Source organism: Hyperolius riggenbachi, chromosome 4 (genome assembly GCF_040937935.1).
Source record: "Hyperolius riggenbachi isolate aHypRig1 chromosome 4, aHypRig1.pri, whole genome shotgun sequence".
NCBI lineage: Eukaryota > Metazoa > Chordata > Amphibia > Anura > Hyperoliidae > Hyperolius > Hyperolius riggenbachi.
Window position 1 is genome coordinate 301,450,493 of NC_090649.1, and position 24,145 is coordinate 301,474,637.

The 24,145-nt window shown below is 42.0% G+C and overlaps 1 protein-coding gene across 1 annotated transcript in view; it reads left to right on the top strand.

Moving 5' to 3' along the window:
- ENPP3 (ectonucleotide pyrophosphatase/phosphodiesterase 3) overlaps positions 1 to 24,145 on the top strand; it is a 148,282-nt gene that overhangs the window by 10,916 nt on the left and 113,221 nt on the right. The window contains exons 2-5 of the mRNA XM_068231573.1: positions 6,425 to 6,515; positions 13,482 to 13,601; positions 21,379 to 21,504; positions 23,683 to 23,737. Of these exons, the coding sequence (XP_068087674.1) occupies positions 6,425 to 6,515; positions 13,482 to 13,601; positions 21,379 to 21,504; positions 23,683 to 23,737 (392 nt within the window). The remainder of the gene's footprint in view (positions 1 to 6,424; positions 6,516 to 13,481; positions 13,602 to 21,378; positions 21,505 to 23,682; positions 23,738 to 24,145) is intronic.

The following is a 24,145-nucleotide window of genomic DNA, read 5'->3' on the forward strand; positions in this document are numbered from 1 at the left end:
TAGTACTGATGGGCATGTTTCGGTGGCTTCTGCTTCCGACGAGGTCGGTTTCGGGAGGATTGACTCTGGAATTGGACCTTGTCGGGCTGTCCCGACCTTCATAAGTCTTCAGTCAGAGTTTTTTGGAGATGTCAGTTTTGAGGCACGTCTGGAAGCCGTCCCTGGAGGGGGGGGGTACTGTAATGATCTGCTCAGCTGTCTGGACGGGCAGACAGCTGTTTGTCCATTTTTTAGGTCTGAGTGCTGCAGGTCTCTGGAAAAGAAACCTGTCTTCACTTTGCAAGTTTCAGAGTTGCTCTGCTGGTCAGGAATTTGCATACACTTGTCATGCAAATTGCCTAGCTGCCTCCTTGATGGCTTGCAGTATAAATACCTTGTGCTCCCAGAATTCCTTGCTGGTCATGATGATTTGTTCCTGTTAACTTGCCTGGAGTCTCAGCCCTCTGCTCATTGTTGGTTATTATTGCTTGCTTAGAGTCGTTTCCCTTTGGGAGTGCTCCTTGCATTCCTAGTTAGTGCAGTTAGGATTGTGTATATTGCACTGCTTATTCTGTCGTGTCTTGTTCTTGCGATTGTGCTGTCGCCAGCGGTTGGCGGTAACGAATCATTCTGTCTTTCCGTTGCGATTGTTCTGTCGCCAGCGGTGGCTGACAGAAAACAGCTCTGTCTGTTTGGATCGCACTCGCTCTTGCGGAAGAGCAGTGGACCCTTTCAGTTTTGTTCCCGTGTACGGATCGCACTCGCTCTTGCGGAAGAGCAGTGGATCCAATCTGTCTTGTTTCTGTTATTTTGTGTTTGTGTTACTTTGGTTAGTAAGGGTGGCATGCTTATCACTGGGCGCCTAACGCGCGGTGATCGTGTCTTAAACGCGTTTGCTGTTGCGAATGAGTGCGGTGTTTGCGTTTAGCTAGCGTTTGTTATTTTCCTTGTTGTTCTGATCATTGTTATTTGCTATGTCTTTCTTGCTACACTTGTGCTCTGCCTAATTCGGTCTTGTGTCACTATTTGGCAATCGGCACTCTTGCGATTGCGTTTCCACTTTGTTTCCGCTGTTGTGTGTTCACCGTCGCTGGGTGGCAACTAGCTTGGTGGACACACATACATTCTGTCTCTGTGCTCTCTCTCTTTAAGGGCTATCTTGCCCTGCATTGTTTCAACTTGTACAATTCCCATCTGGCATCTGTGGCAGGGCAGAGGCTGTGTTCGTCTGCACTCCACAGGTCCATCTGCCGGTGGGAATTTCCGTCTACAGGTGCATAGCACCATAGCTGGGTTCTGTCAAATTACACGCTTGTGGAGGATTTCCGCAGTGTCAGCGCGCATCCTGTGCGCTGACCACGGAAATAATTCCCCAATCGTTACACATTACTTCCTTTGTAAACACACAGTACACAGGAGGAATAAACTAGGGGGGGTGGGTCACCTATTGGCAAAATAGTAAATTACACCCTAACACATTAAATTCAAAAAATACATAAATATTTGCCTTAGGGGGCTCAACTTTTTTTAATACATAGGTCATGAGGGTATATTACTGTTATTTTTGCAAGTAAGGACTTGTAATGATTGATGGACATAAAACTGAAAAATTACACCTTTATTTCCAAATAAAATATTGCCGTCATACATTGTACTAGGGACATAATTTAAATGTTGTAATAACCAGGAGAAATGGGCAAATAAAATGTGTGACTTTTATCCACAGTAACACGTTTCATTTTAAAACTATAATGGCTAAAAATTGAGAAATAATTATTTTTTTCCATTTTTTGTTATTACTGTATATATATTCGCATATAAGCTGACCCGTGTATAAGCCGAGGTACCAACTTTTCCCTCAGAAACCAGGAAAAAGTGATTGACTCGCATTTAAGCCCCCTCCCCAGTATAGCCCCATCCACAGTAGCCAGATGTGCCCCCAGTACAAGTCAGCCCCCTCCCTATAGCCAGATGTGCCCCAAGGATGATACAGCTGTGTCTCAAGACTTCACTAGATAGAGTCATAGATATGAGACCCAGTGATTGCCACACTGGGAGAATCCCTGATCATTGCACCACTGACACCACTGACACATTTCTGGCGAACTAGCTCCACAAGCTAGGGGACACAGGTAGTCTTGAGCAGCACACTCTGCACACCATGTTGTAGGGGATGGGGGGCACAGACACAGCAGTGAGCCAGCTGGTAAGAGCAGGATCACAAGTGCACAATCCTTACGATCCTCTGCCAGTAACAAAACCTGCTCCACCATCTGCTCTGCTCCACTGACTCATATATAAGCCAAGGGGGTAACTTTTCAGCACATGTTTGTGCTGAAAAATTAGGCTTATACGCAATTATATAAGGTATTCCCAAATGCATTTAGAATAAAATAATTCTTAGCAAAACGTATCATGCAAAGAAAGCCTAAATTGGTGTAAAAAAAAACAAGATATAGATCATTTTGTTGTGATAAGTAGTGATACAGTTATTGGCGAATGAAAGAGAGAAGTGCTGAAATGTGAAAATTGCTATGGTCCATAAGGGAAAACCCTCAGCAGGAAAATTGGGCACATATTAGAAGTGGACAAATCGGGCACTGCCATTGACTCTAATGTTAAATATTGGCTATTGGGCGCAAAACTGGACGAATCGGGAGCCTGTTAAACTCTGTTAAACTTTTTGCCCCTATTGTTATTTATCGTTTTACAATGCTAAAACGGACATTATCGTTATAAAATTAATTTTCACAATTATCATTTTTTTTTATTATCATTTTAACTTATCAATATTTTGATATTGTACTTTTTTAAATCAATTTTACATTTGTTCTTAGAATCATAATTATGTTAATTATTGCTTTGACATGTAATTTTACTTTTTTATACCATTTTTACATTATTTTTGACATTTTTAATTTCAGGGGTCCTTTTTAGAATTAGAATTATGTTAATTATAGTTTTGACATGTAATTTAACTGTTTTATAATGTTTACATTCTTTTTGAGATTTTAAATTTCGAGGTTTTAGGGTTAGGCACCACCAGGGGGTCTTAGGCTGCATTTCCACTTGTGCGGTGCGAATCGCCGCGGTAAAAATTTGCATGCGGATGCGAATTTCGCATGCAGTTTTATGCAAATTTTCATGCAAATTCGCGTGGATGACGATGTATGCGAATTTAACCATGGCAGTGCTGGTGTGCTTTCCATTGTTTCTATGCGAATTTGCATGCGAATTTGCATGAAAAATCGAACACCCAAACCTCATGTGAATTTCCTATTAAATACATTGTATGCAATTCACATAGCAGTATGCGATATGCGAATTCTGATGGCTCTGCCATGCGAATTTTTTTTCTGCACAGAAAAACGCAAAGGAATCCTGACAAGTGGAAACAGTCCCATTCACTTGTATTGCTATGCGAATTTGCATGCGAAAACGCATGCGAATTCGCGATAGTGGAAATGGGCCCTTAGGGTTAGGCACCATCAGGGGGGTATTAGAGTTAGGCACCACCAGGGGGCTCTTAGGATTAGGGACCACCAGGGGGGTTTTAGGGTTAGGCACCACCAAAGGAGAAATAGGATCAGGCACCACCAGGGGGGTTCTTAGGGTTAGGCACCACCAGGGTAGTCTTAGGTTTAGGCACCACCAGGGGGGTCTAAGGGTTAGGGGTAGGTAGAGGGAGGGTTCTGTTTGAGAGTAGGGTTAGGTTTACTAGTAATAAAACAAACTTTAACTCAATTTTTTTCAATCGCCTAAATCAGTAACACTATAATACCGTTTGATTTATGGAAAGGTGTTATATTGGACTTAAAAAATTAGCCACTAAAATTTGCAGAAACAAAAAATATGATTATAGGAGTCAACAGGGAGATATAAGGACAATAAGTGCTACTTACCTGGGGCTTCGTCCAGCCTCAAGCACCCAGCATGTCCCTCGCTGCAGCTCCCCCGTCAGCCATTCGCTGCCTCCTGGTCCCCGGCAATGACGTCAGGCCGACCTGGAGGTTGGCCTGTACTGCGCCTGCGCGAGCGGTGCTGTCAATCACTGCCATGTGGTTCGGAGCGTACTACACAGGCGCAGTAGTTCTGCGTCTGTGCAGTTCTGCGCCTGCGTGGTGGTGATTGACAGCGCCGCTCGTGCAGGCGCAGTACAGGTTGACCTCCAAGTTGGCCTGACGTCATCGCTGGGGACCGGGAAGCTTCACAGGTGCACGGCTCACCGCGGAGCTGCAGCGAGGGACATGCTGGAAACTTGGGGCTGGACGAAGCCCCATGTGAGTAGCACTTATTGTCCTCATATCCCCCTGATGACTCCTTTACGATTACAACTAATGTTTTTTTACTGTTTAATTTATACTGTATATGTATTTTTCCAATAACAAGTTATTGATAGTTTCTGCTAAATGTCAGATGGAAACATGATTAAACATAAGCTATGTGTCTCTGGAATAATAACAATCATTAAAAATGAATTTTACACAAAGTGATAATTTAAAATAAAATGTACTTGTAAACCGATATTTTTGCACTTATTATTGCAAAATAAGAAATTCGGCTATATCCTGCACCCTTTTCTCATAGTGTCTCTATTTTATACACGCCTTAGTGGTTAACTAGTTAAAGGATTCCTGACCCGAGGCAAAGATGCTATGGTAAGTACAGAGCTATGTTCATGCTGAATGCATATTCCTCTGTGCATTGCCCATTCCTCTCCTAGTTCCCCCAGTCCCTATAATCACTCCTTGAAAATGTGACTTTTGGCTGGCTTTCAGGCAGGATGAGGGCAAGCGCTGTAATAACAGCGCAGAAGATTTGGGCGCAGCTGGCGCCACCATAGAACGTAATAGGAATTCGAGCTATAGCAGCGCTCAGTGACTGATTTGGGCGCTGTCAGAAGGCGGAGCACAAATCACTACAAGAACACTGTAATTCGGCCTCCAGCAATCGATTGAAGCCAAATTACATCTTTCCCCCACTATCCATTGTGGCCTGGAGGGGGAATAGTACAGTAATTAAAGCCGCTGGGACTTGTACAAGAGCAGGGTAAGCCGTTTATCGGCTTCCCCCTGCACCTAAATCTCCCGGCGGCTGTTATAGGTACGCGGATGAGGGTGGCTTGCTGCGATGTTCCCACCTATAACCCTACCATTTCCTCTTCTTAAAGGGAACATAAACTGAGAAGGATATGGATTTTTCCTGTTAAAATAATACCAATTGCCTGAATCTCCTGCTGATCCTGTGTCTTTAAGGGCCCTTTTCCACTAGCAGTCGCTAGTGTTCACGCTGAACGCTAGCGATTGCTGAATCGCAATTACTGGCGATTTCCCGACGTTTGCGGCCGCGATTTTGCTATGCTATGCACTGCATAGCAAAATCGTGGCAAATATCGCTCCGCCGCGCATTCGCATTACTGTAAAAAACGAATCGCGGTAGTGGAAATGACCTACCGCAATTCCTATGTTAAAAAGCAAACCGTAGCGATTGTAAAATCGCTAGCGGTTTGCGACTTTCCAATTCAGCCAGCGCAAACGCGCTAGTGGAAAAAGGCCCTAACTGTATACTTTTAGCCACAGCCCTTTTATACTTACTATACTGTATACTTTTAGCCAACAGGTGTTTTGACTAAAGTCAGACTGGATTAGATGCATGCTTGTTTCAGGCGTGTGATTCAGCCACTACTGCAGCCAAAGAGATCAGCAGGACTGACAAGCAACTGGTATTGTTTAAAAGGAAACATCCATATCCCTCTCAGTTAAGGTTCCCTTTAAGTAGAGTTAATGGGGGAAGGAAGGAAATAGGAAAGTCAAACTGAGCTTAACATTTCATTTGTCACTTCCTGTAAAAATCTATTAATTGATTTGATAACATTGTTGCAGCTGTTCTCAAGTATTTTTCATATTTGCCTAATTCCACACCATCCTACTAACCAATGAGAGCATCTCAGCTGGAAATATCAGAGCTCTGACTTGTTTGTTGATTAACAGTGGACATGGCAGCACTTCTGTATGTGATTGATTTTAAAGACACCACAAGGCTGTTAGGATACTTATATATGTGATACTTTCTCTGCTAAGAGGGCAGACATTGGCCAACTGTGCAATCTGGCCAACTATGGCTGATTGCTCATACTACCAAATGAACAACTGCACCCAGCTGATAGCCCAGTTCACTCCTTTGGATCAAGGCTTGGGGCTATGATAATACCACCTAAAGAAAATGTAGGTGAAAAACTGAATTGAATAAGGACCTGTGTTTTTTTTGTCTTAGAAAAGAAAGTCAAGTTGGCAGCACTCCACAGATCTCTAAGAACAGATATATTTTAAGTTGAAAGTCTTTATGCTGTCATTTTTGGAAAATCTCTGCAGCTGATAGTAGTGTGCAGTCAACAAAATATGAAAATGTTTCTAAATATTTATCATTTGTATTTATTTCTTTTAAGGTTCTCCTTGTCGCATTGGTGGTAATGTCGCTTGGGCTAGGTCTTGGCTTGGGATTAAAGAAGGAAAAAAAACAACCTGACAGAGCATCATGTATGTCTTATTAGTGAAAACCTTGGTTTGGTTTATGTTTGTTTACTGAGTTCAAGCTTGCACATCACGTTGCCCTATTTTTTTTATAACAGTTGAGTATATTTACAATAGGCGGTAGACACATCTATACAGTTCAGCAAGTGCTGGTGCCTCTTGTTGCTTTTGAACAGTGGAACAGATAATAATTAAGCCTAACAACCTTTTTAATGAGTTCACTGAGTGAACAGTGGCATAAAATACGTCACTCTGATAGCATAAATTAGCCATAAAAGAGAATACAAAAATCTATCTATTATACAGTACAGTATATTCTATGTCAATTTTTTGAGGGGTGCAGAAGGGTAATACATATTTTTCCATGATTAAAGAAATTCTGAAGTGATGTAAAAGAGCGATAGATACTTACCTCTGTTGTCAGCAGTCTCTGGATAGTCCAGAAGCTTCTGATCCACGGCGGTGCTTGCTCACTCAGGAAATATATTCAACCTGATGGGTCGAATATGTTTAGAGGGATCTGGCCCTGGAATGGTGGGGTGTGAGAATATACAAAAGAGACAGGATGCCCCGGAACTATCCAGAGGCTTCCCAGTAGCTCTCACTCACTTTTTTTAACCACTTCAGGATTACTTTAAACCAATGCACATTGCATGCTAGTATGATTGCAAATGCTTGTCATTTCACAGCTGGCTTCCATTTTCCATGTACTGCAATAACAAATCATTGATGCGTAAATTCTAAAAATACTAATTGAAATAACAAATCAACCTTTAAAATACTGCATGAAGTAAAAACCTTTCTGAATTGACATACAAATGCACAATTAGGGCTCAAACCCACTAGCAGCCTTTTCTGAGTGCTAGTGATTTGAAAAAGCTCTTGCTAATGCAATACTATGGGGTGATTTTATAAAATCACATCGCTCAAGTGGGATCACACACATAGCATTACATTAGCAAGTGCTTTTCAAATCACAAAACGCTCAGAAAAGCGCTCCTAGTGGGTTCCGGGTCTTAGGCTGTTGGTAAAATACCACCAGTGCAGAAATAATAAAAGTTTACAAAAATCATTGGGCTCAATTAATAAAGAATGTGTTATGAAATATGTGTTGAACCTGCCCAGGAAGTGTTTTTTACCTCATGTGATATTTTAGAAGCTGGTTTGTGTTCTCATTCTGATTTAAAAGGATTCATTCATTACTGCAGTACATTTGCATTGTTTTAATCTTGCAAATAAAATCATGTTCATAAAAATATATGATGATTAAAGATACCGTAACTTCTTCTTAAAAGCATGAGGCTAGGTTTACAGTTATCAGTTCGATAAACCACATGTTATATTGCATTATAATGACTGAACTGCAATGGAGACTGGACATAGTGTTTAATTCTAAACCTGCATGTAGCGAGTTAGAATAATGCGATCAATTACAACATAGTGTGGGCAGTGAGTTGACATGTACAATTATTCTGCAACACAGATGAGCATTGAATATAGCAGAGAGGCCTGAACTTTAAAGCTCTGTGTGTAACCCTTCCAATGCTGGTCTAGTAAAAAAAAATGCTGGTTGCATATAATATGCTGTAAGTTGAAATGCAGGGTTATATTACGCGTTAATAAAATACGTTTGCAAAACAAAGAATATTTAAATAAGACATCAATTGAAATACCATAAAAGTCTTAAACACAGCGAAATAAATAACTGATCAGTCTTTAAAATACCACATAAAGTAACCTTTTCTGAATTGACATAAAAAATCTGTTACTTTGCTGTCAGTTAATACCTCCTTAGCAGAAATAATGCTCATAAAATACCACATTGTTTTAGACTGAGCCCTCTCTCTCCCCTTCCCAACCCTCCCGGTAACCTCACAAATGCCTTTTGTTATCATAACAACATCTACAGGATAGAAAAATTCTTGTAATATAGCATGTGTTATGCTTTGTGGATTCAATGAACATTTATGAAGCATTTCTCTCACAGTTCTGTACTTTACCTCACAAGTCGTTATTTTTAGTTCCCCTCGTGAATTCTTTCTAAGTTAAAAAAACTGTTGATAAAATAATTTACTTTAACCCATCAAATAATACTTTGTACTTTTAAAGAACAACTGTTAGCCATCATATGCCCCCCACAAAAAATACATATTTAAGTAGATAAATGATTGCTCTACTTACATATCAGATGTAATGCACTGTCCACGTTTTGGTTTCTTTTCATTTTAAATTTATATTATTTTCTTGGCAGAGGCCATCTTGTGCCCTCCAGGTTAAAGAATCCCCCCCTCCGCATCCCCCTCCTCCCCGCACTGATTCAGAGCACAGCGGGGAGGATAAAGGCAGCAGGCACAGACTCACCTAATAATGTATCCAAGTGCTGGGGTTCCCATCTGTTCTCTACACAAAAACCGGAGGCAGTGCAGAGAGTATAGAAGGGAACTGCAGCGCCTGGAACCATTATTCAGGGAGTCTGTGTGCAGCTCCTTTATCCTTCCCCAATATTCAGCATGGGGAAGAGGGAGAATTCTGCGGTCAGCGGGTGGCAGATGCAGCAGAGAGGGAGCCCAAATGCCTCTGGAGGAGGGGGGCCGAGGACAGTGACAGGAGAGAGCCTCTGCCCCCCTCCCTGCGCACTAACACGGCTGAAACATAGAGAGTGAAGGGGAGAGCAGGTGGCCAATCACAGCACAGAGAGGTGAGTGACAGAGGCTTCAGCCAATCAGGCTGATACAGCATAGCATGTCAGTTCTCTTTTGTGTCTTTGTTAGTCTGTGTACCACCTTAGAGCCTGGGGGCATGAGGAGAGAAGGAGCACAGTAAGATTGATTTTAAAGTTTGGATTTGCCTGGTTAGCATCCTCTTGACTATTGTAACAGCCTGCACTAGAACATTAATTTTGTATTTAATGCCTAACAGTTACTCTTTAACCCATAGTCACCAACAGAGATATATGGCATTCTTGGATACATGGTGTAGCTCTCAAAGCTGGCTTAGGCCTCAGTTGCAAATAAGATAGTGATGCACCTGAGATTACCTTAAAGGGAACAAAGATGGGGATTTTCAGTAAATAAAAAATATTACCTGAATTGGGGGGGGGGGGGGGGGGGAGGCAAGTCGGATCAGGTAGCTGCAAACCCTGCTGCTCTCCGCCGCTCCTGTGGTGTGCTGTCCTTTACTTTTGGTTTCATGACCCCTGGAGTCAGGACACTGGAAGCTCCACTCTGTGTGAAACCCTGAGTGCAGGGAGGTGGTGGGAGTGGCCAGTTAGGGGCAGAGCTGCCCAGTGGCAGCTGGGGAAGCCTTCCTGGAATGCCCCCAGTGGGCATTTAGCAGGGAATGCTTGTCCGCCCCAAACCCCTCAAGATGATAACATGTTGCACACGTGGTGCTGGGGGGGGCAGAGAGTGGCATGTGGGAACACAAAGACATGTGCTGCAGCAGGGAACATTCCTCTGTGTCCCATCTGCCCCTCCTGCACCACCCCGGGTACACTTTAACAGCAGCTCCTTGGGACCTCTATCGCAAAATATTGTTAAAATCAACTAAAACAAGTCAAACAAGCGCTCGGTGTAATTAGACCACCTCAGATCAATACTTAATGAATCTATAATTGATATAGCACAAAATGAATTAAAGAGAACCCGAGGTGGGTTTGAAGAATATTATCTGCATACAGAGGCTGGATCTGCCTATACAGCCCAGCCTCTGTTGCTATCCCAAACCCCCCTAAGGTCCCCCTGCACTCTGCAATCCCTCATAAATCACAGCCACGCTGCTGACAAACAGCTTGTCAGAGCTGGCTGTGTTTATCTCTATAGTGTCAGTCTGCTGCTCTCCCCGCCTCCTGCAGAACTCCAGTCCCCGCCTGCATCCCTTCCCTCCCTGCTGATTGGAGGGAAGGGACGGGGGCAGGGACCGGAGCTATGCAGGAGGTGGGGGAGCAGCTGAGACTGACACTACAGATGTAAACACAGCCTCACAGCACGGCTGTGGTTTGTAAGGGATTGCAGAGTGCAGGGGGACCTTAGTGGGGTTTGGGATAGCAACAGAGGCTGGGCTGTATAGGCAGATCCAGCCTTTATATGCAGATAACATTCTTTAAACACACCTCGGGTTCTCTTTAAGAGCACAAGATTAATGAAATGAATAAGGTAACTCAATAAAGCAAAAATTAATTAAAAAAAACGAATAAAATGTAAATAAAATGCAATGGTTGTGCACACATGTTCTATAAAATGTTGATCCAGAATAATACCCTCATGCATACATCCATATGCTCATTCAGACTATGTGTATCACTACTAGAGCTTTGGGGGAGGGGGGGGGATAGAAAGCATCTTCAGATAATTTTCCACTTGGCGCGGCTGTGCTGTATGCTGCTAGTTCCCTCCAGGAGCGGTGACTGCCACAGACTGCTTAGCCTGAAGCTAGCTGGCAACTATTGCTGCCATTTTCGGAGTCCCCTTCATCCGGAATGGCATTGCAACAACAGCCACACTCTGAACCAGCAGCAGAGCTAAGACAGTGCTGGGTAGTGCCCTACCTGCAGTGCATACCAGTTGCATTGACTTTCTCGATTAGGCTGATCAAGTGGTTCTTCGGCACTGTACACCTTGCTGTGATCCTCCTCCTTACCACTTGAATACGAAGGACTGAATTAAACTTCCCTTTCACTGATACTCCATATCAGGTGTTTTCGTGGTTACACTTGTGCAGCTGTAGTAATTACTGGTTGCAGTGCCAGAGTTTGGCATCTATGTTGCTGAACTCCTGATAGTGGTGGAAGTGGTGGAGTTCAGCATAGGTATGGGGGTTAGTGTTAGCCATAGACAGGAGTATGGTTAGTGTGAGGATAGGATAAGATTGGATTTTAGTAGAATATCTGTAACATTACCGACATTCTACTATTGGCAGTATCTGCACCCAAATTAAAATGTGGTGCTTTTAAATGTACACAAGTGGAGGTACCATTTGGTGTTGCCCAGCATCTTCTGCATATTCAAACATTAAACCTTTTACTACTTTTACCATCAGAGGGTGCTAAAGAACAAACTGCTCAAGTTTTGTTTTGGTTCTTGAAATGTTCCAGTTTTTACTTTTCTCACTGAAAACATGAATGGCCTGTTCTAAGTTCCTGGACCTATTTGTGTTGAATTTAGTACTAGGCTAGATTGAGGAGAACTTGGATTATTAGCTCTTAGGTGTTACTTGTGTGTAATAAATGAATATTTATGAGAAACATATTCACCATATGACAAAAATGAAAGTCAATCTGCAATAATGAATTAAATGCTAAAAAGCACTACAGATTCTCTGGCCTCTATGCATAAAAAGCTGGTTTCAGATGTGCCAGGCAGTTCTGGGAAAAGTACATCATTACAAATGTTAGGGCTAAGTTTACCTTGTTTGGATTGCATAATCTGTAAGAATTTGGTTAATAGTACAGGCAACTTCCTTGTCAGCAGAAAAGTGTGAGAAAAAAAATCTCATATGAACAAAAACTGAATCATATTATTTCTGTGCTGTTAACGCTCAATAAACAAAATGGAGTTCACACAGGCTAAAATAAATGTATAATAATTATTTATGTGTATACAGCACTGACATCTTCTGCAGGGTTTTAGTATATAGACTTGTCACTGGCAGTCTCAGAGGGGCTCACAAGCTAACCTGATGTTGACAAGCTTGAAATGATCATGTCTTTTTATGTAAAAACTGCAAAGTCCTCAAGGTAATAGTTACAGATGTAAGTTTTGGTTTATTAACAGTGAGCTTTTGCTGCTAGTGCAGGTGAGCAGCATTTGCTGCCATTTGCCAAGAACATACATAAATAAATAAATAAATACATTTACATCCTTGTGTTCTGACAGATGTATGAACCTCTGCCAAGTTAGAGCACAATATATCACCTTCCTTTTGATACATGAATACCTATAAATATTAAATAGGCTAACCAGGCCCGGCCCTAGACTTTTTGCCGCCTGAGGCAATTTTCAAAGAAATGGCCCCCCCCCCAAGCCGTGGGTGTGGGGGGCCGCCCGAGCTGGAGGGGATAGCGGGCAGGAAGGGGGTATTGGGCCTAGCGGCGGGGAGGAGGGTCAGACCCCCCCTCCCTCGCCTGGGTCCCCTGTCCTCCGCTCCCCTCCAGCCAGGCCCGGCCCTAGACTTTTTGCCGCCTGAGGCAATTTTCAAAGAAATCGCCCCCCCCCAAGCCGTGGGTGTGGTGGGCCATCCGAGCTGGAGGGGATAGCGGGCAGGAAGGGGGTATTGGGCCTAGCGGCGGGGAGGGGGGTCGGACCCCCCCTCCCTCGCCTGGGTCCCCCGTCCTCCGCTCCCCTCCAGCTTTAAAAAGGTCCATGCTGTGGCTGCAGCTATTTGTAAGAGGCAACGGGCGGGGATTACTCACCTCTTCCTCGTTCCAGGCCAGTGTGCACTCCACTGACGTCACTTCCTGCGGCGTAGCAGGAAGTGACGTCAGTGGAGCGCACGCTGACCTGGAAAGAGGAAGAGGTGAGTAATCCCCGCCCGTTGCCTCTTACAAATAGCTGCAGCCACAGCACGGACCTTTTTAAAGCTGGAGGGGAGCAGAGGACGGGGGACCCAGGCGAGGGAGGGGGGGGTCCGACCCCCCTCCCCGCCGCTAGGCCCAATACCCCCTTCCTGCCCGCTATCCCCTCCAGCTCGGGCGGCCCCCCCCACACACGGACGGGTGGGTGCCGCCCCCCCAGAAGTGCCGCCTGAGGCAAAAGTTTCACCCCGCCTCATGGGCGGGCGGGCCGGCCCTGAGGCTAACGAGTTTAATTTACAGTAAATATAGTACATACAATAGCAATCAATCCTGCAGCTGTTGTAGAGTAATATGTAACTACACATGACTGAAGAAGTGTTAATATGTGTACTCTGATCTCTGTATCATGGAAAATAAGCATAGTGAATGCACACTTACCCCTCTGTGTTGTGTTTTGTAAGTGACATGCAGGCAAAGGTGCTACGTTGCAACTGACTTGAGAGAAGGTGACTGTCGTTGTGATTCCCAATGTGAACAAGGCAACTGCTGTTTTGACTTTGATGATCTTTGTGTTAAACCAAGTGAGTATTATGTTGTTCTACCATAAGATAATATTTAAACTTCATCTATGCAGATTGCATAAATAAAGAAAAGAAAATTTCCTTTAGCATAGCAAGATTATTACCTTGATATTTATCCTTAACCAGATTAACTTGTATCCTGTTAAATCTGAATAATGGAAAAGCTAATACAGTGGGTTCAGTTTTTTTATTGTTTAGCTGCCCTCCCTTCTTGGACACAGATTTTATGTCCTGAAACGTGCTCCTGTAGGTTCTTGGGCTCCTGTAGGTCCAAGATTAAAAGCCACCACCCACCACCGCGCGTGCACAATCAATGCATGTGAGGTCCTCTGTAACAGTGAATGATTGCTGCTATAGCAAATAGCAACAATCATTCAATAAAGTTAGTCAAGAAAAAAAGTTTTATAAGTTATAAAAAAAATAATTAAAGTGGCAAGGTCTCAATAACATAAAAAGTGTTTTTTTTTTTAGTTTTAACCCCTCTCTAGCCTAGCTTATTAACCTCTGGTTAACCCCTGTACGACCTATAACTATTTATACACCTTTAATGACTGCCATCTGTAGCGATTGGATGCGATCAGTAGGGTGACAGTTTGGGGCCCCAATGCTCTGCAGATACATTGCTCTGCCATTGTCTAGGGATGCATCTGTACAGCACTGGGGCACCTGAACTGTTGCCCTAACAAATTTCTTCAATCGCTACAGATCCGCAGGCTGGGGATGACTGTTCACTACATGTCATGCTAGTAATGAAATATGACATATGTGGCATAATTTCAACGGGGAAAGGCCAATTTATATATTTGTATGTGTTTTTTAACCATGAGACTTGACATGTTTAAAGGGTAAAAAAAGGAAAAATGTATGTCTTATACATTTACACCTAGATTGTATTGAAAAAAAATAATAATATATATATATATATATATATATATATATATATATATATATATATATCACTGAGAGGGTATAAGTAATTAAAAAGTTATTGCTATATCAAAAGCAATACAGCTAAAATTTCGAAAATGTCAGGAACCTTACGAACCCATTCACACTGGGGCAATTTGCGGGGATTTTACACAGATTTCGGAATCGCTAGTGCTTTGAAAAGTGATAGGGTAACTAAAACTATATGGCAGTGATCTCACTCCAGCTATCACCAGCGCTTTTTCATGATTTTAGAGAGAACGCGACTGAAATGTTGCAAAATTGTCTACTAAAAATATGCAAAAATGCTAAACGCCTGTGGCTCAGGAGAGCACTGAACATGCACATGACATATTTGTGACATCATGCCCATGCGCAGTGTGCTCCCGGTCGTAGGCGTGCAATGTAGGACGCGAGCAGCCGGGCTAGTGCCTGCACACTAATGACCCGGAAGAGGCTGCCGGGGGGCATTTAGGTAGGAAAGGAGGGGGACAGAGGAGAACGGGGGGAGCGGTGGGCATCAGGACAGCTTCCAGTGCATGCCTGCTTCCCCCCATTTTTCTTACTTAGTTCAGCTCTGATGTCCTTTAAAAGTATTTGATTTGGGAGGAGTGGAAAACGTATTGGGGTTAGTAGATATATTTATGTGATCCAACTTTGTTTTGATCTGTTTGTTATTATATTTTAATATACGGTGAGCTTTCCTCGGTGTGGTGATTCTATTTTCACTGTGCACTCGACTATCGTCATAATGTATACTTTTTTTTTTGTGTGTGTATGTGCCTGCTAATAAACTCTTTATGAAAATAAAAACATTGGGAAACCTTTCAAAAAATACTTTTTAAATGACATTATACACCAGTAAAAGTTGCTACATTTTCCAAACACCCTTCTAATCTCTGTTGGAGAGGATGTTCTCAAATAGGTTCATAATACCACATTTTAAAAAGACTCACAGAAGATTTAAAATAATAGATTAATAGATTTATACATACCTGGGGTTTCCTCCAGCCCCATCCGCATGGATCGCTCCCACGCCTCCGTCCTCAGCCGTCTCTATCGCCGGTACCGGGTCTCGTAACTTCAGCCAGATGCGGGCAGTTTTCCGCATGCACAGTGACTCCCTCCGTCTCTCCGGCGCCTGCCTTACGCATGTGCCTGCGCAGTACGGAGGGAGCGCAGTGCGCTTGCGCCGACTGTCCTTGACTGGCTGAAGTGATGGCACCTGGTACCTGCGACAGAGACGGCTGAGGGTGGCAGCGTGGGAACGATCCATGCGGATTGGGCTGGAGGAAGCCCCAGGTATGTATAAATCTATTATTGTATTCGTCTCTGAGTCTCTTTAAAGTCCTGTCCATTAATTACTTCATACTAGCATATTAGTTTTATTATATAAACTATATTAGGACCAGATTTTATCCTTTTTCCACGGTTGGCTTTGTTACACATAGGATTTAATTGCATTCCTTATTAACATACGTTTCAGATTACGCAAATTTTCTGTGTTGCAAGACAACAGATTCTCTCAAATTGAGGGACATCTGACATCCCAGCCTTGAGGCGGTCAATTAATTCTATAAGTATTAGGCTCGGTCCACACTAGATGTGGTTGCAGAATGCAATCTGCGGTCTGGGCTCCGGTTTTCTAAACCATAACGTAAACAGATAGAAAACGGATCTGTGCTGCCTTTTTTTCAGCACATTTGCAGTCTGTTTACGTTTTTAAAAATGGATCCATGCCCCATAGCCGTGGGTGGGGAGGAAGCCGCCATGCTGGAGGGGGTAGCAGCCTACAAGGCGGGCAGCGGGCACTGCGGGAAGGGAGGACCCCCCTCCCCACCGCTGTGCCTGCTGCTCCCCTTCCTGGCTGCTTCCCCCTCCAGCCTACCTCGGGACACCTATGATTTGAGGGGAGGAGCAGGCAGTAGGCAACCCAGATCTCCCTCCATTTCTGTGTCTGTGTAGAAGGATCCGCTTTTACATTGCTTGCCACTACCCCTCCGTGTATCCTGGCTCCGTGAAGTCCCATCCGGGGTCTGTTAATGCCGACAAGTCCAGACTCTCCGTTCAGTTTTTCAAAATGGATCCCCCGGATTGCCCACGGATCTGTTTTTCAAGTGAGTGAAGACGGCTGCTATTTTTAACATTGGTATCAGTGGCTCCAGTTTTGGTCCGGACCAAAAAATGGAGCCACGGATACGTTTTTACAACAAGTGTGAACCGGCCCTTAATCTAAATTTTAAATGGACTATGCGTACTAAGATGCCTCATAAGAACTTAGAGATATGTTCTTGCTACCCAAGATAATCTTGGATCAATACACATAAAGTCATGCTATCACTCATTTTATGACTGGGCTTAAGAGAGGTCGATTGAGGATTCTTGAGCTTTACTTCAGTAATATTTGGGAGGAAATTTCCCTTGAAATAGGTCTCGCATAATGATGATTGTGATTCTATATTTTTGATGTTGTTTTTTTTCCTCTGCCTTACTTTTGATGTGGTATTTTACATGATGTGTTTTGATGTTGTATCTTACTTGATAAGTGTTATTTTTCCCTTATTTACATTTGAGATCAGTTTAACCACTTCACCTCTGAGGGTTTTTTCCCCTTGAGCACCAGAGCAATTTTCACCTTTCAGGGCTGCTTCCATTCATTCGCCAATAACTTTATCACTACTCATCACAACAAAATGATCTGTCTTGTTTTTTTCACCACCAATTACACTTTCTTTGGGTGGTACATTATGCTAAGAATTATTTTATTTTAAATGCATTTTAACGTGAATACAAAAAATGGAAAAAAAATAATTATTTCTCAGTTTTCAGCCGTTATAATTTTAAAACATTCTACTGTGGATAAAACCCACACATTTTATTTGCCCATTTGTTCCGGTTATTACAACATCTAAAATATTTCCATAGTACAATGTATGGCGCCAATATTTTATTTAGAAATAAAGGTGCATTTTTTCAGTTTTGCGTCCATCACTAATTAAAAACTAATATTTTCAAAAATAACAGTAATATACTCTCTTGACATATATATTTAAAAAAAGTTCAGTCCCTAAGGTAACTATTTATGTATTTTTCTTAATTGTCTTTTTTTATGCAAAAGTTTTTTGGGGGGTAACTGTGGGAGAGTGTGAAAGATAAGGGGTTAATTTTCAATGTCTTTTTATTAAATAAGTGGCAATTAAGGTATTCTTATTTTAAAAAAATGTATGTAGGGGTAATTTTACTATTTGGACACAAGATGTCCTCACTCATAATTTTCCTGCTAGCGTACTAACAGGAAGTAATGCATGGACTTTGTTTTTTTTTACACAATGACCACGGCATCTCATTGATGCCGGCAATTATTGCAATGGGGACTGCATTCCGATTCTCTGATCTCGGGCGGCGACGCGAACGAGTGCAGGAGCGCATGCATGAGCAAGTGGGAGTGCGGACAGTGGCGGTCATAGCAGAGATTGTGTATATCTACGCCCCAGGCGCTGAGGTGAAGTCTGCTGGGTCGTAGATACACTGTATGCGGGTGCTGAACTAGTTAATGTGTACACAGATATTCAAGTTAGTATTCAGTTGAGTACTTTCACTTTATGAAGTCATTCATATACAATGTGAAGTCTTTTACTATTGCCTTAACTACTGTATTAATTGTAGCATTATTTCTTGTATGCTGGAAACCCAATAAAAACATGAAATAGAAAAAAAAAGAAAACAAATTTTGTTTTTTCATCACAATTAGTCGATTACAGTTGTGGGTGAGGGGGTCACATGACTAAAAACCACACTGACTGGGTTTCCATGATTCTTAGAGTGACAAAGCTGTAAGCTGCAGCAGGTCCCTAATGTGAAGTTTCTATATAAATCAGGCCTGGATTTACCTCACATGAGCCTGTAGGCACAGATGTCCTGACACCATAGACTTTGTCCTCCATTAACCTACAAACCCCCACCAAGCTGCACCGCAACTGTGCTGGCTGCCCCAACTGTCACTTCTCCCTTACTTCCCTTGCCCAATATAGGTAGCTACAGGTGTTCCTCAGTATAAGGTAGCCAGAGGTACCCTCAATATTAAGTAGCTATAGGTGCCCCCAAGTATTAGGTAGCTAGAAATACCCTTAATATTAAATAGCTAGAGGTGCTTTCGACTGAAGAGAGCTCTCGACAGTGGAATGCCAAGAACAGGGTGAGTAACCTTTCATTTACACTCTCATCAGGACTCTGCATAGGAAAGAAGTAGGGGAGTGAGCTGCCTTTCTATCATCAGGTGCCTGTAGGCACGTGCCTACAATGCCTTATGGTAAATCCGGCCCTGACATAAATGCTAGCAGGCACAGACAACGCGATCAGTAAATAGACATTCCTGCAGCACGTGAAATGCATTGCATAAATGTTTATTTACTGCCCTGTGGTGGGAAGGGGTGGAAGGCTTCAGGACATTTCTTTATTGAAGTCTGTTGAGGCCAGCCATTACATGCTTATACCTTCCTTCCCCCGGAGAGCTACAGTAAACAAAAGAGCCTATATTTAAAAAAAAGTGTTGGAACGGTAAAAATATAAATACTTTTTTCACATATTTTAGCACACTTTTTTCTCACATTACTGCTTTTGTCCACTGTGACAATGCAGATGCTGCTTGACAGAAACTATTTTGGTATCTGACGTGTGCAGCACTGAATTTGCCACTCTGAAGGTAGTTCTGTCAACACAAGTCAGTGGGGAAAGCATCACCTGAAACTTGGTTTGTACTAGATGTCACTGCTAGGTTATCACAACTTTCTTTAAACTAACCTTAAAATGGCATGTGGCATCATGAGATACATTTGTGTTTATACTGTACCAAGCCTACAATTTTGCCTTTTTCATTTTTTTTTTAATAAGGGGAGACTCACTTTGAATGCAGCTCATTGGGCTATTCAAAGGGGTGAAAGACACCTAGGGAGATTGTTATCATTTTTTTCTTCAAAAAATGTTGGAAAATGTTAGTGGTTACTGAAGAAGGAAGTATTTTTTATTAGGGATGTAAGATATCCATAAGGGGAATGAAATGAAATTTGTTTTGACAATCAGTCAATGACCTCTTGCCTGTGTGAGCACCTACAGAGATTGCTAACTGAATGTCCTTACTGGAAGCAGTTCTCTGAACAAGTTACAAAGTATGTAGCGATTGATACAGTTACCCCAGTATGCTGGCATCTAGCAGTGCCTGGCTACTCTACACTGTCCGCTCTCCACTGACATTTTTTGTGTAGGCTAAGCAAAGCATACATTTTTATTCAATACTCTGCAAGATTCTCAAGATGGAACAAATTATGAATGTGCATTCGATAGCCCTCTATAGTCTACTAGCAGGTGTAGCAGACGCGTACGTACAAAAAGGGCGCCTGGACAAAAAGGGCGCGGGGTGTAAACTCTAAATAATAATTAATCATTAATAGGGTTTATAAAAATAGTGTGCTATATTTCATTTACAAATAAGGTTTAACAAAATTATAAATCATTAAATAATGTTTATGAAGTCGGAAATTGTGAAAACGTTAATCTTCCCTGTTTGTAAAGTTAAACTTATAATTACGTTTATGAAAAAAACAATAATATATGTTTAATTGTTATAATTCTATATTATTGTGAATAACCTTCATTTACGGTTTGTTCTTATAATAAAATCTGAAAATATTCTTTATAACAATGATATAAATATAACTACGTTCGTAATAAGTGTTGTAAAACATTAGTAATTATTACTAAAATTTTACTAAAACTATACCTAAGCCTACTCTTACACAGAACCCTCCCTGTACCTATCCCTAACCCCTAGACCCCCCTGTTGGTGCCTAATCCTAAGACCCCCCTGTTGGTGCCTAATCCTAAGACCCCCCTGTTGGTGCCTAAACCTAAGACCCCCCTGTTGGTGCCTAAACCTAAGACCCCCCTGTTGGTGCCTAAACCTAAGACCCCCCTGTTGGTGCCTAAACCTAAGACCCCCCTGTTGGTGCCTAAACCTAAGACCCCCCCTGTTGGTGCCTAAGTAACCCTCCTTGTACCTACCCCTAACCCCTAGACCCCCCTGTTGGTGCCTAAACCTAAGACCCCCCTGTTGGTGCCTAAACCTAAGACCCCCCTGTTGGTGCCTAAACCTAAGACCCCCCTGTTGGTGCCTAAACCTAAGACCCCCCTGTTGGTGCCTAAGTAACCCTCCCTGTACCTACCCCTAACCCCTAGACCCCCCTGTTGGTGCCTAAACCTAAGACCCCCCTGGTGGTGCCTGAACCTAAGACCCCCCTTTATTATGTGGATAATAATGTTTTACTAATTGTGGATGCAAAAAATATTTTGCAATTTACGTTACATACTGATCGCTTTATTTTGTGAATAATAATGTTTTACAAACAGTAAGGGATAAAACTTTAAATAATGTTTTAATTAGTTAAATAAGATAAATATGTTTAGTATTTTTATAAACGTTATTCGGCACGGGTGCATTTTATAAACGTAAATCACCACAAGCACACTTATAAATCATTAAAAATCTCCTGGCGCCGTTTGTAAACGTTATTTATGTCCTGCGCCCTTTTTTCCTGCTCGGCGCCCATTAAACGCTATTTATTATGAGAGTGAATGGCGGCGCCCTTTTTGTCCACTAGCGGCATGCGCCCTTTTTTCCCGCTTCCGTAGCAGACAATGTAAGGGGTTAGTTGCCACAGTTTAAAGATAATGTCCTGTTTTGTCACCTTGGATCAATAAAGTTAGATAAGGAACCCCAGTCTTTGGCATTACTGCAGTCTGGTTGTTGGTGACTTGTTATGATAATTATACATATTTTGATTTTTGTATTTTTTAGAAAAGGAGTGGACTTGTAGTGAGGTGAGATGTGGAGAGACAAGGATTAATGGCAGTCTTTGCTCATGCTCAAATGATTGCATGGGAAAAGGAGATTGTTGTGCAAACTACAATGGTGTTTGTCATGGTAAGTTCCCAGATAAAATATAACTTATACGCTATAATACCAACAACTGGCATGATATGCAAAATATTAAAATACTGTATCCAGTTGAAATGGATGCAAACTATGATATTTCTCTGATAACAATATTGTTTTACCTGACATACGACTAAAAGTAGAGAAAACATTTCAAAGCTTGAGCCAAGAATACAGGACCTATGAACATGCCAAATCACTAAGATATTTCATTATAGTAGAGGATTGTAAATATTTTTTATGTAAAGTGGACTTCCAGCCAAAACATTTTCAGCTTTCCATAAATGGTTGGTAGAACAGGAAGCAACACAATATAAACACAAAGATTGTTCCATGTCTATGCTATGTACATTTGCATAACGTTAACATAAAATTTGCACTGACTTGAAATCTTTAGCATTTCTTGAACTATCTCTAGTGATTACTCTAGTCCTTTCCTTTGAACTCCTCCAAATGCTTCACAATAGCCTTGTTTGTTTGCTGAACACTGCATGCACACTGACTGGCGGCGGTGGCAGGACCAAGACCTAGAGCCCGTTTTAGGCTTAGGTCAACTAATCAGTCTATAAAACTGAAATTCGCCACCTTGAGCACGGATATTTCATGGTGGAAAAGCATGCGATTAATTAGTATGGCAACTAATTTAAGTGTCTAATTACCACCAATGTAAACAATGTACTGTTGTAGGCTACAAAGGAAGCAGAAATAAATCATGGTCACATGGTCTGACCAGCCATTCACAGATTTACATTAATCAAACTGATCACATGTGTCTTCATTTATTTTCTTCAAGAATAATCTATTTAAAATCAACTAGCCAATTCCCTGCAGAGTAGAGCTTAAGGGCCTTTTTCCACTACCCTGCGATTTGCGATTTGATTCTGATCGCAAGGTACATTAAACTAATGGAAACGGCAGCAGCAATTTCCATTAGTGCGATCCGATTGCTATGCGATTTTGGTCAAAACGCGATCGTCGTTCTGCCGCGTTTTGGATGTGATTGAGCTGTACTATAATGCGATTGAGCTGTAGTATAATGCGTATAGTAGCTCAATCGCATGGTGGAAATTGAAATGCCCTAGAGCTCTTTTCCACTATGAAATGCGATCCCGATTGTGATCGCATTTGCAATCGTGATCACAATCGCGTTTCAATTTCCACCATGCGATTGTGCTACTATATTCATTATAGTACAGCTCAATCGCATACAAAACGCAGCAGGACGACGATTGCGCTTTGACCAAAATCACATCGCAATCAGATCGCACTGCTGCAGTTTCCATTAGTTTAATATACCTTGCGATTTGCGATCAGAATCAAATCGCAAATCGCAGGGTAGTGGAAAAAGGCCCTTAGAGTTCTTCATTGCCCTATTGTTGGGATAGGACAGTGATCTGCAAACTTGGCTCTCCAGCTGTTAAGGAACTACAAGTCCCACAATGCTTTTGCCTTTATGAATCATGACTGTGGCTGTCACACTCCTGCAATGCATTATGGTACTTGTAGTTCCTTAAAGGGAACCTAAACTGAGAAGGATATGGATTTTCCCTTTTAAAATAATACCATTTGCCTGACTCTCCTGCTGATCCTGTGTCTCTAATACTTTTAGCCACAGACCATGAACAAGCATGCAGATCAGGTGCTCTGACTGAAGTCAGACTTAATTAGCTGCATGCTTGTTTCAGGTGTGTGATTCAGTCACTACTACAGCCAGAGACCAGCAGGAGTGTAAGGCAACTGGTATTGTTTAAAAGAAAACATCCATATCCCTCTCGGTTAAGGTTCCCTTTAACAGCTGGAGAGCCAAGTTTTCAGATCACTGGGATAGGAGGACACTGATCAATGCTCTGTTGCTTAATTGTACTTTGGAAAAGTAAAGTAAAATACTTGGGCATGCAGTGTGGCAGTATGCTGTTTGGTTGAAATGAAGCTGTGCTTCCTTTTGAGCATGTATTCAAAAGAAAAAAGGTTTGCTAAGCTGTTTCAGCAAGTTCTAAGCATTATAGTTCAGCAAATAGCAGGATGATAGTGTGGCCACTTTTTGTCCGTGTAAACCTGTGCCTTCCATGATGATCCAAATAAATGTAAAAACATAAGGATTTTTTTAATGCATAAGTTTTGTTTTTTTTAAATGTACGCTAATCCATGTTTTGGTTTGGTTTGCAGGATATGATCTTTGGGCAGACAATGAAAGTTGTCCAGCTCCCCTTTGCCCTGCAGGGTAAGAAAATATAAGAATACACAGATTAAAGCATGGTTTCTGGAGAAAAATATGCCTCAGATCGCACATAAACAGCAGCAAACTATACAAACAGCAGGTGTAAAAAGTGCTAACTGCTTTCATTATAAAATGCCTCTGCATCCCTTTCCTAGAAAAAAATTGTGAAAATATTCAATGTGCTAGAGAGGAGTCAAGAAGACCAGTACATACATGTAATCAGGGCTAGCAATGCAAATATATGTGTTTTAGGCCATGTGTATACAGGCTCCTACAGAAATGGATTAAGGTGAAATGGGGCCCTAGGCAGAATAGCAGTTTTTGACCACTCCTAATGGTTAACTGGCATTTTTAGTAAGATTTGGTGGGGGCTAGCATTGACCAGGCCTTTAGACTTGCTCCAGGCTCTAG